The following is a 13,588-nucleotide window of genomic DNA, read 5'->3' as shown; positions in this document are numbered from 1 at the left end:
AGGGAACTCTAGTTCACTTCTGGTGGGAATGTAAATTGGTACAGTTTTGAATAGAGTTAGGCATTTCTAGTGAAGTTGAAGATGCATATACCCTATGATCCAAAAATTCTCCTCTTGAATATATACTCTAAAGCATGAAAAAAATATTCTTTGATAGTTATGAGAGTGGGGAGGGAGTGAGGAAGAGGGGTATTCACTAATTACGTAGTAGACAAGAACCAAACCTGTTGCCAGCAGGTCAATTCCAACTCCTAGTGACCCTATAGAGCACAGTAGAACTGCTGCATAGGGTTTCCAAGGAGCAGATGGTAGATTCAAACTGCTGAACTCTTGGTTAGCTGCTAAGCTCTTGACCACTGTTATTTAACCAAACACTGATCCAGGTGTTGCTGTGAAGATATTTTTTAGATGTGTTAACATCTATAATTGGTTGGTTTTAATTAAGTAAAAGAGACTACCCTTGATAATGTGGGTAGGCCTCATCCAGTCAGTTGAAGGCGTTAAGAGTAAAAACTAAGGTATCCCAGAGTAGATGAAATACTGCCTCAAGAGTGTAGCAGTTCTGTTTCAAGACTGTAGCCTCAACTCCTGCCAAGTTTCCAGCCTGCCAGCCTGCCCTACAGATTTCAGACTTGCCAGTCCCCACAATGGTGTGAACCATTTCCTTAAAATAAATCACAAACACTCACATACACACACACCATTGGTTCTGTTTCTGGGGAGTACCCTGACTGATACAGGTTCAAGGTGGAAATCAATTGTACCTATATTGGGCAAAATTCATTTGCATTTCTGTGGATAATTATTATTTCAAATACTATGTTTTCTTGTAAAATAGCATATTCAATAGAAGGTCAAATGTTCCTATAGAATCAAATACCCCTTGGAGTGTCTGCTAGATAATGCCCAGCATTACACTTTTAAGGACACCCAGTAATTTCTTTAGCCCATTTCCAAGTCTTTGATAATTTTTCCTAACAACGGGTCCCTGATAGTTTTTTTTTTGTAATGAAAAATAAATAGAAATTTAGTGCATTGCTGATAGTAAATGTAAACATTATTTTGTGGAAATTTTGTTTCGGATACATTCATCTATACACACAAGAATGTGGTATTGGGTTTGATGCAAAATGTTTTTGTTCACTGTGGGCTGTTATCAAAAAAACTTTGAAAGCCACTCATGTATTGACACATTGCACAGTTCAGCAGAGGGAAAAAACTGCGCATTTTGAGCTCTCCCCTTCAAAGTAGGCATCCACTCACATCCACTCAGTCATGCAGACTCAGAAAATGATCAGAGTGAATGGTAAAAAAGGCAGAGAAGCACCGTTCCCATTGTTCGTCTGTGTTATTTACTTAACACTGAGGTCTGCTGGCTGCCGGGAACGTCACGTGAATGCAGTTTTGGCGGAGTGGAAACCGCAGGCCGACCAGTCCCAGCAAGCGGAGCGTGGGCTTGCAGCTGGACTACACGCCGGCGGGGAATCCACCAAAAGCCCGAGGCCACAGAACTGCAGCACCAAGAGTCGCCGGTAGGCCCCGCTACGCGCGAACAGAGGAGCACTGCGCACGCGCAGACCAAGGCCGCCGCCCTCGGTGCGAGAGGGCCAAAGGCGTCCTTCACCAGGCCCGGCTTCTCCTCCAGCCCTCCACCGGAGGACCGCATCGCCGAGTCACCTCCCAGCTCGTTTTCCCCGCCCCCTCCACGCCTGCGGGTCGCGACTGCGCGCGCAGAGCCTGAGCGGATGCCGGCGGAAAAGGGAAGCGGCGGGTAAGAAGGGCTTGCGTCCCAGGCGCTCTGTGACGGGGTTGGGAACTTCCTCTTCGACTCTCTCAGGCTCTCGGTACCCCTGAAGGGGAGACTGAGAGCTGCCTCTGGAGCCCACTTCCTCCCCGCCTTTCTCCTGCCGCCTCAGGCCTTCTTTCCCTGCTAGTCTCAAAGTGTTTTCGCCTTCACCGAGGCTTCTCCTGGTCCGAACGATACCTGCCTCTCCTTTCCCCGCCCTCGCTGGGGAATCCGGAGGCCGCACCACTGGCCTGTCTGTCGTCTCTCCTGCTGTCTGACGATGCCAGCCGCGCCATTTCGATAGCGCTGGGATGTTTAACTGCTCCTAGTGTCGCAGCCCTGGCGGCGCAGTGGTTAAGAGCTCGGCTGCTAACCAAAAGGTCGGCAGTTTCAATCCACCAGCCACTCCTTGGAAACCCTGTGGAACAGTTCTGCTCTGCCCTATAGGGTCGCTATGAGTCGGAATCGACTCGACGACAACAGGTTTAGTGTCGGAGCAGCTTAGGGCTAGCGCTCCAGGTCCAGTCCCCAGTTCAAGTGCAAGGAGCCTCTTTCTTTTGACGCTCATCTCAGGATTCTTTAAAACATTTGCTGAAGCGCCTTCCAGATGCTTTCGGCACTGGGTTCACGGGCACTAGACACGTCTTCTTTACTTCCTATAGGTGTCCACACCATTTCTTAATAATCTGCCTTCGAAATCCCATGAGGCAGGCCCCTTACAGCCCTGTGCGATGTCCCAGAATTGGATTCTTTCCCTTTGGATATATGGGCCCGATGGAATGAGTACTGTACTGGCATTGGGATAGCGGCTACCGAGAAGCATCTTAGCAGACTAGAATTTCTGCTGAGTGTCTCCTACCAGAGTGGATAATCAGTAAACTCTTGTGGTAAAAAAAGAAAAAAAGTGGTAGGAGGCACTATTTTATTTTAGCCCAATGGCTATGCCTGGTGCCTTGAAGTTGGGGACAGATGAGGTACGCTGTAATTAAACAGTCACCACTGGGGTCCAAAAATCGCTGACAGAAATCTAAAACACAAAAAAGCCTGACAGCTATGTCATGTTTAATAATATGTGCAGGTCAGATTTCTATGTAGTAACAAACTCTTTGCTTTTATGTGCCAGTTAAATGTAATATGTTGACATTCTGTAGATGTTGATAGGAAGTTTTGGCAGCTGCTTTGGAACCTCTCAATAAGTTAATTCCTAGATAGTCATGATAATCAGTTTAGTTATTTTAATTTTGATAAATTTGGAGTGTATAAACTTAGCCATTTTTTTTCTAACATCAGCCCACGCCATTTCTGTCAGTCTATCAGTTGTCCTTATGCCTAAACTATAAAACCTTAGTCATCTTAGATTCCTCTTGTGCTTCATCTCCATATCTCTTCTATTAACGAATCTCGTGGTTTCTTTATTCAAAAGATAACTTGGATTTGTCTTTTTGATTCTCATTACTGAAGCTGTAAGGCTGTTTTCTAGGACTTTATTTCTTCTTAGCTCATTTCCCTGAAGGCCCATATAACAGTTCTGAAACATGGCTATTGTCATATTTATTTGTCCTGAACCTGTAAAGTCTCACGTCCAAATTTCTGTGCTTGAATTTTAAGGACCTTTCTGTATAACCTTGCCTAATAATTCCTAGCAGTGTGATATGGTGAAAACAAACAAACCTGATTTAAAGTAAGAAGACCTGGATTCAAATACTGAGAGGAGCATTATAGTAACATTGTATCCTTGGAGAAACTTCAGCTTCCTTATCTCTCATTTATGATAATATCTTTTCTTCCTGCCTCTTAATTATTGTGAGAATTACAACGAACATAATATATGGAAAAGCTAACAGCTTAAAAAAACAACGTAAGCTGTTACTGTAATTTCTTATTGTATTCATTCATTTTACAAACCTTTGAAGACCTAATGTATGTTAGGTATGGGTGCTACAGATATAAAAGATAGTCCCTGTCATCAAGAGCCTTGCCTTTCAAGGAGTTTCAGATTGTGTGTGTGTGTGTATGTATGCATGTGCACATATGTGAGTGTATGGGTAGCAGGTGGGATGGGAGGGTATCTGACAAGGTAGAGTGTGATGTGGGCTGTACTGTAGGTACTATAGGTAAGCATAGGAAGAGCACCAAACCCACAGGAGAGAATGACAGGAAAGCATTCCTAGAGGAAGTTATATTTGAATAGCCTTAAATTATAATGCAGATCCAGATGGAAAAGGTGAGGAAGGGCAGGATGAAAGAGGCACTTTTAGAGAACTGCAAATTATTAAGCATTTGCTGGAGTGTTAAGTTTAAAGATGAATATAGGAGATGGAACGGGATATGTAGTTACGGGTGAGATTTGAAGGGCTTTGTGTGCTTACAGAAGCCATTGGAAGATTTTAAGCAGACAGTTGGACTGATCATAGTACCTTTTTTTTTTGGCATGCCTACTTTATTTTTTTGCAACCATCACCACTGTTTATTTCCAAAACTTTTTCATCACCCCAAAGAGAAACTCTGTACCCATTAAGCAGTAACTCCCCCAAGCTCCTGGTAAATACTAACCTACATTCTATTTCTATGCATTTCCCTATTGTGGATATTTCATTTCATATATATGGGATTATACAATATTTGTCCTTTTATATCTGGCTTATATCACTTAGTGTTCTCAGGGTTCATCCATGTTGTAGCATGTATCAGAACTTCATTTCTTTTTATAGCTGAATAATATTTCATTGTGTGTATGTACCACATTTAGTTTATCCATTCGTCTGTTAGTGGACATTTGGGTTGTTTCCAACTTTTGGCTATTGTGAATAATGCTGCAGTATACAAGTATCTGTTTGAGTCACTATTTTTAATTCTTTTGGGTATATACCTACACAACTGCTTTTTAAAAGTTCATTCTGACTGTGATGTGTGCTTCCCTACTGCAATGTACAAAACCTTTTATCTGCCTTTATGTCTTTTCTCATTTTCTTTATTGTACCCAGAAGGGCTTATGTCCTCTTCTCATACCTCAATACTATTAACCCTTCAGTGCCCACTCAGGTTCCATTTTTTTCTGTGATGTTTTCCCCAATTATTTTAGCCCTCACTGTTTATTCCCTTCTCTGAAACCTTATTAGAAATAGTGCCACACAGTTTAGACCTTGTTTGTTTCATGGTGTTTTATGTCCCTAAGTAGATAGTAAATTCCCTTGAGGGTAGGGAATGTTTCATATGTGTATGAGTGGAAGACATGTTAAACACGAAAATATGTTGCTTGCTGTCTTTGTTTTCTTTTTTCAGGGTGGGGCAGATTATGGGCAACAGTTGTTTTAATTAATACACCATCATCATGGCTAATGAGGGCTTTCGCAAGGCTGGTGATAGTCCTTTTACATCAGATAAACATGCCCAATTCCTCATGGCCCAGATCAATAAAATGCGGAATGGACAGCATTTCTGTGATGTGCAGCTGCAAGTTGGGAAGGAAACTTTTAAAGTTCATCGGCTGGTTTTGGCTGCCAGTAGTCCCTACTTTGCAGCTTTGTTCACTGGAGGAATGAAAGAGTCCTCAAAAGATGTTGTACAGATCCTAGGAATTGAAGCTAGAATCTTTCGTGTACTTCTAGATTTCATTTACACAGGTATGTTAAGTGAGCCTGTTGCTTTGAATGAAGAATGATGCAATCGCTCATGCACTGCTGTTGGAATATAAATTGATCTAATTTATGTGGAAGGGGACAGTGGTGGTTCAGGGGTAGAATTCTCTCCTTCCATGTTGGAGACCCAGTTTGTTTCCCAGCCAGTGCACCTCATGTACAACCACTACCCATCTCTCAGTGGAGGTTTGCATGTGGCTATGATGCTGAACAGCTTTCAGTGGAGCTTCCAGACTAAGACAGACTAGGAAGAAAGACCTGGCGATCTACTTCCAAAAATCAGCCATTGAAAACCCCCGTGGATCATAAAGGTCCAATCTACAACCGATCGTGGGGATGACACAGGACTAGGCAGTGTTCCTTTCCTTTATGCATGAATTAATTAGAGACATAGGTAAATATTTATGTACCAGGATGTTTATTGTAACATTATTTATTATAGTGTATAATATATATATATTTTTATAATATAATCAGGTTTAATATATAATCGAGCACAATAATTGTCTCCACAGTAGGTTATGATACACACACACATGCACGTAGATGTATATATATGATGAAATATTAGGGGTGGGTATTGGAAACTCTATGGGGCAGTTCTACTGTGTCCTATAGGGCCACTATGAGTCGGAATCGACTCGACTGCACTGGGTTTTGACTATCATTTAGATCTTGCAAAAGATTTGAAGTATATTCTCTCATGAAGAATGTTTATAATAAATGAAAAAATCAGAATGTAAATATCCCTGTTTTGTAAAAAAAACGAAAGTCATTTGTGTGTATATGTGTATGGGAAAGAAACTGGAATGTTGACAACGTTTTTCTGTAGGCGATAGACTTACGGAAGGTTCTTGTTTCTTCCCTCTTTTTCTGTTTTTTTCCCCCAAAATGTTTATAATCAGCATGTTTTAATGAAAACTTTTATTTTTAAAATGTTTTGGAGAGTTTTAATGACATTAGAAATGCACACAAAAACTATATATAAATTATAAGCCTCATATGCAATATAGATACATGTGGAAAAAAGATTTGAAAGAAGTACACTACAGTGTTAATACTGTGTATCTTTGTGTATGGATAAATGTGTGATTTTCATTTTTATATTTTTCTGCCTAAAATTTTTTTTTCTACAGTGAGTATGTATTACTCTTATAGCCAGAAAAAAACGTTTGAAAACAAGACTTTATTTGGTCTAATTTTGAGAATACACCATGCTCTCCTTAAGGGGCTGCTTGATGGGAGATAATTACATAGCCTTATAAAGCATTGTTTTTTAAGGAAATGGTATTTAAACCTGGAAAATGACAAAAGGTGATTTCTTTTCTTTATGCTTTTACATATTCCCTTTTGGAAAATTTTGGAAAACTGGTAACTCTTAATTTGGGGATTATAGAAATGATAGATTTGGGTATAGAACTGATGGTCTTTTATATACTGAAAGCAGTGCAGCTCTTTGTATTAGCTTATGTATAGACTAACCCCCAACCTTATTTTTCAAAATGACTTGTTGAGCTGATTGAACTGCTTCATAACTGCCTCTGCTTCTCTTATTTGCAAATATAAATTAATACAAATTAATCCATGGAGTGTTGAACTACATAAAAACAGAAGAAATACCATAAGGTTTCTGTTCTGCCTCCGTTATCTGATAGTAGCAACAAGAGATATTTAGTGAAGGAGAATGTTCATAGCATCATCACCACATTACTGGTGATCAAATCTATGAAAGAAATACAAGGTGGTAAAACCTAGAGAAATAAAAGCTACTGAGCATATCTGGAGGAAAATAACATGGTAGAGAATAGATGTTTAAGGCTAAACTTGTTGTAACAGTGAAGAACAGCTTTTGGCTGGTATTTATTTATTTTTCCACAAAAATGAACCTCTAGTAGGCATTCCAAGGCTGGTATGGTGGCTTCATATCATTAATCAGTTGCTATCAAGTTGATCCCGACTCATGGCAACCCCGTGTGTGTCACAGTAGAGCTGCGCTCCATAGGGTTTTCAATGGCTGATTTTTTTGGAAGTAGATTGCTAGAGTTTTCCTGGGTGAGCTAGAACCTCCAGCCTTTGGGTTAGCAGCCCAACATATTAATCGTTTGCACCGCTTAGTGTCCCAGGATTCTTCCAACATTTTGCTCTACCGCCTATGACTTATAGCTTCTAATCTTAAGATCACTGAGGCCCAGCCAGTGGAATGAGAAAGGGGGAAAGGCAAAAAGGCCCGCCAGCTGAGCCTATCATCTTTTTAAGCTTTTCTGGTAGGCCTACCCAACAACTACTACTCATATCCCTATTGTCCAAACTCAATCAAAAGTTCACCTCTACAAGAGAGGCTGAGAAATGGAATTTTCAGCAGGGCACAGTTGCCACTTACAACAAAATCAAAGTCTGTAAGAATGAAAGGAGAATGAATATTGAGTATTTTTTGAACAGGGAACTTTGTAGTCTTTGGCACAATTAATTCTTTAAAAACACGTTCTTTGATTTTCATTGTAAATAGTGTTTACTTTTTGGAGGTGGGGGAGGAGACAAAGCCTCTTCTATTTATCTCTCGTTTGGACTTGTCTAAATTTTTTTAAGAAGCCCTGGTGGTGCAGTGATTAAGCACTCGGCTGCTTACTGAAAGAGTGGCGGTTCCATCCCACTCAGCGACTCTTCTGGAGAAAGACCTGGCAATCTGCTTCTGTAAAGATTACAGCCAAGAAAACCCTATGGGGGCAGTTCTGCTCTGTGACATGGGGTCACTCTGAGTAGGAATAAATGTGATGGCACCCAGCAACAAACAACAACATACATTGTATTTGTTATTAATCATTCATAATTCTAACAGGTCTTAACATATATTTCTTACCTTAGGTTTTTATATGCTTTGAATGAAATGACCTGGTTTTGAGATCTAGCTCTGCCACTAATTAGCTGTGTGATACGAGGCATATCATTTAACTTTAGTCAATCATTCATTCTTTAAACAAGTACTTATTGAATGCTTTCTTTGAGCTAGGCACTGGGATATGACATAAACAAGACAGAGATGGCCTCTGCCTTCATAGGGCTTTATGGGTATTGCAGATTAGGTACTTATAGCTTGTGTGAGCCTCATTTCTTTCATTTATAAACTAGGGAATAGTGGCACTTCATAATTCATATAAGAGTTAAATGAGATAACCTTTTTTAATAAATGTAAAAGTGCTTTGTAAACTGTCAAGCCCTATTGAGGTATAGGGCGTTCTTTTTATTACTCTCAAGAAATAAATACTCCTTTGGCAATATCAATTAGCAGTCAGTCAGCTTCATTATTTAAAAACCCATGATCTTCAAATTTGTGGGCAATTCTCATTTCATTCAAGTAAATCATCTCAGTATAAGATTGAATGGAGAGTTTATCCTTACTAAGAGAATTGTAGTTTTTTTTTTTTTTCTCGTAAGTATAATTGGCTATTTGATGTCCTCCCAAAGTCATTATATGAATATATGAAAGTAAAGCCCTTTGGAAGGAGCCCTGATGGTTCAACAATTAAGTGCCCTGCTGCTAACTGAAAGTAACCTAGCCAGTTGCTCCACGGGAGAAAGACCTGGTGATCTCCTCCCTTAAAGATTACAGTCCAGAAAACACTATGGGGCAGTTCCACTCTGTCTAGTGGGGTCACTATGAGTCAGAACCGATGGTACCCAACAACAAACCCTTTGGAAAGAAAGCAGCATATGTAGTTACTTAAATGTTAAGTATTTAATAACTTTCTCATGTTTTATAGACTCTTGATTATACCTAATATTATACATTAACATTTGTATGGTACTTTTTAATAATTGAAGATAGGGACCATGTCTTACTCTCCCCAGATCCTCAATAAATGTTTGTTAGATATGCATATAAAACCCAAACCCACTGCCATCGAGTTGATTCCAACTCACAGCGACTCTATGTTAAAAGCATGGACTTTGATATTAATTCCTACGCTGCAACTTGCTTAACAGTTTCTTGGGGACAAGTTACTTAAACTTTCTGATTCTGTCTCCTTAGTACAAAAATAAGAATAATAATAGTATCTGCCTTATGGGATTGTAGTGAAGGTTAAATGAGTGTATAAAGCAATTAATAATATGTCTGTTTCACTGTAAGTGTTTCATAAATGTTAGGTATCGTTATCATTAAGTTGGTGCACTCTCCACAAATCCTTTTTTGCCTTTTTATTTAGCAGATATTAAGCTATCAGTGGAATCAAGTATAATGCTTTCTGAATATGCTAAGCCAAATATTCGTTTTTATTTTAATGGCTATTTTGTTTCCCTATTTCCCTAGGTATAGTGAATATAGGTGTGAATAATGTCCAGGAGTTGATTGTTGCAGCAGACATGCTGCAGTTGACTGAAGTTGTTAATCTTTGCTGTGAATTTCTGAAAGGACAAATTGATCCACTGAACTGCATTGGGATCTTTCAGTTCTCTGAGCAAATTGCCTGCCATGATCTTTTGGAATTCACAGAAAACTATATTCATGTCCATTTCTTGGAGGTTCATAGCGGGGAAGAGTTCCTGGCACTTACAAAAGATCAGCTGGTCAAAATATTGCGAAGTGAAGAGCTTAGCATTGAGGATGAATACCAGGTCTTCTTAGCTGCAATGCAATGGATTCTGAAAGATCTGGGAAAGAGAAGAAAACATGTGGTAGAAGTGCTGGACCCGATTCGATTCCCTTTATTACCTCCTCAGAGGCTTTTAAAGTATATAGAAGGTAACTTTTTTGCTATATATCAAATTAGTTGATTAATTATCCAATACATTTTTTTCTTGGTTTCAAATGTGATAATTTTCCTTTTTCAATTCAATAACAGACATTTAGTAAATGATTATTGTAGGTAGGATATGACTTGTGTTTTGTGGGTGGACAGTAGTTTTTCAGTATGTCTACCGATTATTTTAATCAAATCCTTACATGCCTTTCTTGAGATAAATAGTAAGGGATATTAGTGTTATAAATAAAATTACTGACAGTAGCATACCGCTACTACTGTTCATAGTACTAATTATTTAAATAAAAGATTTCCTCTCCCATTCTGAAAAATTCAGCAAACCCTAACTTTTGAGGAAAATGCGTATGATATAAACAAAAACAAAACTCAATAAATCCTTTAAGTCCTCTCGTTAAAATGATTAAAATGGATTTTGTATTGATATCATAGCTTCCAAGTAGCCTTTGAATTATCTTTAGATTCTAAACTTTTTTCTGAGAATACTTTTCACAATAGTATAAAATAGTTTTATCTTTATATTTAAAAAATTAAATTAAAAAAAACAAACAACTTTAGACATGGTTTTAAGATTTAAAGCTTTAACTCTTGACATGTACTGAAGCATTATGATATGACTGAACTACAAATGATCTTACTACTGTTAAATATACTATTAAGCATTAGAGGTATAATTCTGTGAAAGAATTATTTTTAAGAGTGAGTTGCCAGTTTTTCTCTATTCTTAATAGTGTTAATAGAATTTTGTAGCTTTTTCTGGGTGATACGTTGTATTAATGCATATATTTAAATAATAAAACAAGGAGAGAGCAATTATCCAGACACGCTTTTACATGAGTCATGTGAGAATTTAGGTGTGGGACAAAGGTTTTCATGGTTGAGTTGACTTTTCCCAAGTGTAGCAGATACAGAGTGATAAAGTTAAGTTCCTCTGCTGGGAGCAAGAGGGCATGTTTTCCTGCAGCTTTTTAATATTATAATATTCAAATCTTGCACTGGTTATTCAGCATGCCCAATAGTTATCACCTAAAGGTATTTAACTGGAATAAAAACTGCAGTGAATTGAGGAAGAAGTCAATTGAGGATTTTAAGAGGCAGCTTTAATTGAAACTTTTTCTTTCTTGATTATATTGGAGAAAAGATGGGCAGTTTATGTAGAAAAATAACAAGACTTTAACCACAAAATTCAAAGAAGGAGCAAAAGGCTTAACTGAAGTGGTTAAATTATTATATGAAATGTCTTTTTTCCCTAGCGTGTGTGTGTATATAGATAAATATTTATTGTGATTTTGGAGAAAATTTACATAGCAAATTCGGTTCTCATTTCATAATTTCCATACATACTATTCAGTGACGTTGAATACACCTTTCACAATGTGTCAGCATTCTCATCTCCATTCTGGTTGTTGTGTTTCCATTAATCCAGTTTCCTTGTCCCCCTTACCTTCTCATCTTTGGTGTGGGTTAAATGTTGACTGTTAGGTCTCATTTAGATAATAGTTTAGAAGAGCACAGTACTCACGAGTGATATTATTTATTTTATGAGCCACTCTGTCTTTTGGCTGATAGGTGAACCCTGGGAGTGGTTTGAGATTCAAATTTAAAGGGTATCCCAGGGTGATAGACTTGGGTATTCCTGTAGTCTCTACTGGTTCAGTAAGTCAGGCCTTTTTTTAGGAATTTGAGTTTTGTTCTATATTTTTCTCCTATCTGGGAGTATCTATTATGTCTCTGGTTGGAACGGTCTGTACTGGTAGCTGGGCTCTATCTAGTTCTTCTGGTCTCAAGGTAGGTAAGGCATGGTTTGTGTAGATTATTAGTCCTGTAGACTAGTTTCTTCTTTGAGTCTTTGGTTTCCTTCTTTCTCTTTTGCTTCAGATGCATAGAGTCCCATAGTTGTAACTTATGTGGCTGCTCACAAGCTTTTAAGACCCTAGACACTACTCACCAAACTAAGATGTAGAACATCATCTTTCTGAGCTCTGTTACACCAGTTGACTGAGTTGCTCCCTGAGACTATGGCCCTAAATCCTCAAACTCAGTAATCCAGTCCTGTGAGGTGTTTGGTTATGTAGTGTATATATTTTCTGTTTACCACTGGAGTAACTCAGTTAATTTAATATTATGAGATACATGATACCATATTTATTTCCTGCATTTTAGAGAGTTACTTAATTTTTATAAAAATGGTACATGCTTATTATAAAGAGGTAATCCAGAAGTAAAAAGAAAGAAAACAACAAATCACCCGAAGTCTGCCACCCAGAAACAAGCAGTTTTAATTGCATTTAGTAAACATCATTCTATGAAGCATTGGTGGTTCAGTGGTAAAACTCTCAATTCCCACGCAGGAGACCTGGGTTTGATTCCTGGTCAGTGCACCTTATACACAGCCGCCACCCATCTGTCAGTGGAGACTTGTATGTGGCTGTAATATTGAACAGGTTTCAATGTAGCTTCCAGACTAAAACAGACAGAAAGCCCTGGTACTCTGTTTCCAAAAATCAGCAATAAAAACCCTATGTATTACAATGGTCCAGTCTGCAACCAATCATGGGATGGCACAGGACTGGGCAGCATTTTGTCCCATTGTATCTGGGGTTGCCATGAGTCTGGGGTGACTTGATGGCAGCTAACAACAACAAACATCGTTCTAGATATCTCTTTGTAGGAGGATGGGTGATGGGTGGATGAATGGATGGATAGACAGGAAAAAAATCATTTTATAAGAATAAGAATCATTGTATATATATGGATTTTAATACAGAAATTCATTTAAATTGCACTAAAAGTTAACAAAAGAAGAAACTGAAGTAATAACTAATTTTAGATAGATGTTTTTTCATTCTAAGGACTAGTCACCTAAAAGATTCTTCTAGACTTAAGGACAAGATAAAAATCATTAAGAGATGAAATCATAGTTTCGTTTTAATTGTTTCCATTTCAAATAGTATTGGCTCTCTTAAGAAAAATAAGGTGATTACCATGTTATTTTTCTTTTCACCTCCCCTGTCAAGGTTTATAGCCTTTATGCTTTGTTTTGTGATCATTATTTCCTGGTTCTGTGTTTTTAGCTCCGTATTTAAATGGATTGATGCTCTCCACCAGTCCTTTAACCATGGTTTTCTTATCATGAAATCTTTTTTTTTTTATTTGTGGCTGGATTTCATCATCAAGTACTTTCTTCAAGGAAGGTTCATAATTACTGTATTTCCTGAATTCTTTCATATTTGAGAATTTCTTCCTGTTGCCTTTTTACTTTAATAGCAGTTTCAGTGGGCGTAATATTATGATTATACTGCCTCTGTATACCCCACCCAAACTTTGTAAGGCATGGTTCTTTTTTTTTTAATGACTTGCTTTTTCTGGTTGGATACCTAAAGAATTCTTTTTCATTATTTGTGATTTGT

The 13,588-nt window shown here is 38.2% G+C and overlaps 1 protein-coding gene across 3 annotated transcripts in view; it reads left to right on the top strand.

Annotated features, from left to right (window-relative positions):
- The first annotated feature begins 1,296 nt into the window (after window positions 1-1,296).
- IPP (intracisternal A particle-promoted polypeptide) overlaps window positions 1,297-13,588 on the top strand; it is a 39,982-nt gene continuing 27,690 nt past the window's right edge. The window contains exons 1-3 of one of the 3 annotated variants that reach the window (XM_064281891.1): window positions 1,297-1,771; window positions 5,069-5,409; window positions 9,731-10,162. In XM_064281891.1, the coding sequence (XP_064137961.1) occupies window positions 5,118-5,409; window positions 9,731-10,162 (724 nt within the window). In that variant the 5' untranslated portion in view covers window positions 1,297-1,771; window positions 5,069-5,117. The other 2 variants (XM_003415572.4, XM_023554685.2) reach the window with 2 other exon arrangements.

This window comes from Loxodonta africana, chromosome 3 (assembly GCF_030014295.1).
Source record: "Loxodonta africana isolate mLoxAfr1 chromosome 3, mLoxAfr1.hap2, whole genome shotgun sequence".
Lineage (NCBI taxonomy): Eukaryota > Metazoa > Chordata > Mammalia > Proboscidea > Elephantidae > Loxodonta > Loxodonta africana.
Note: the sequence above shows the minus strand (reverse complement) of the source record. Positions and strands in the feature narration are given on the sequence as shown.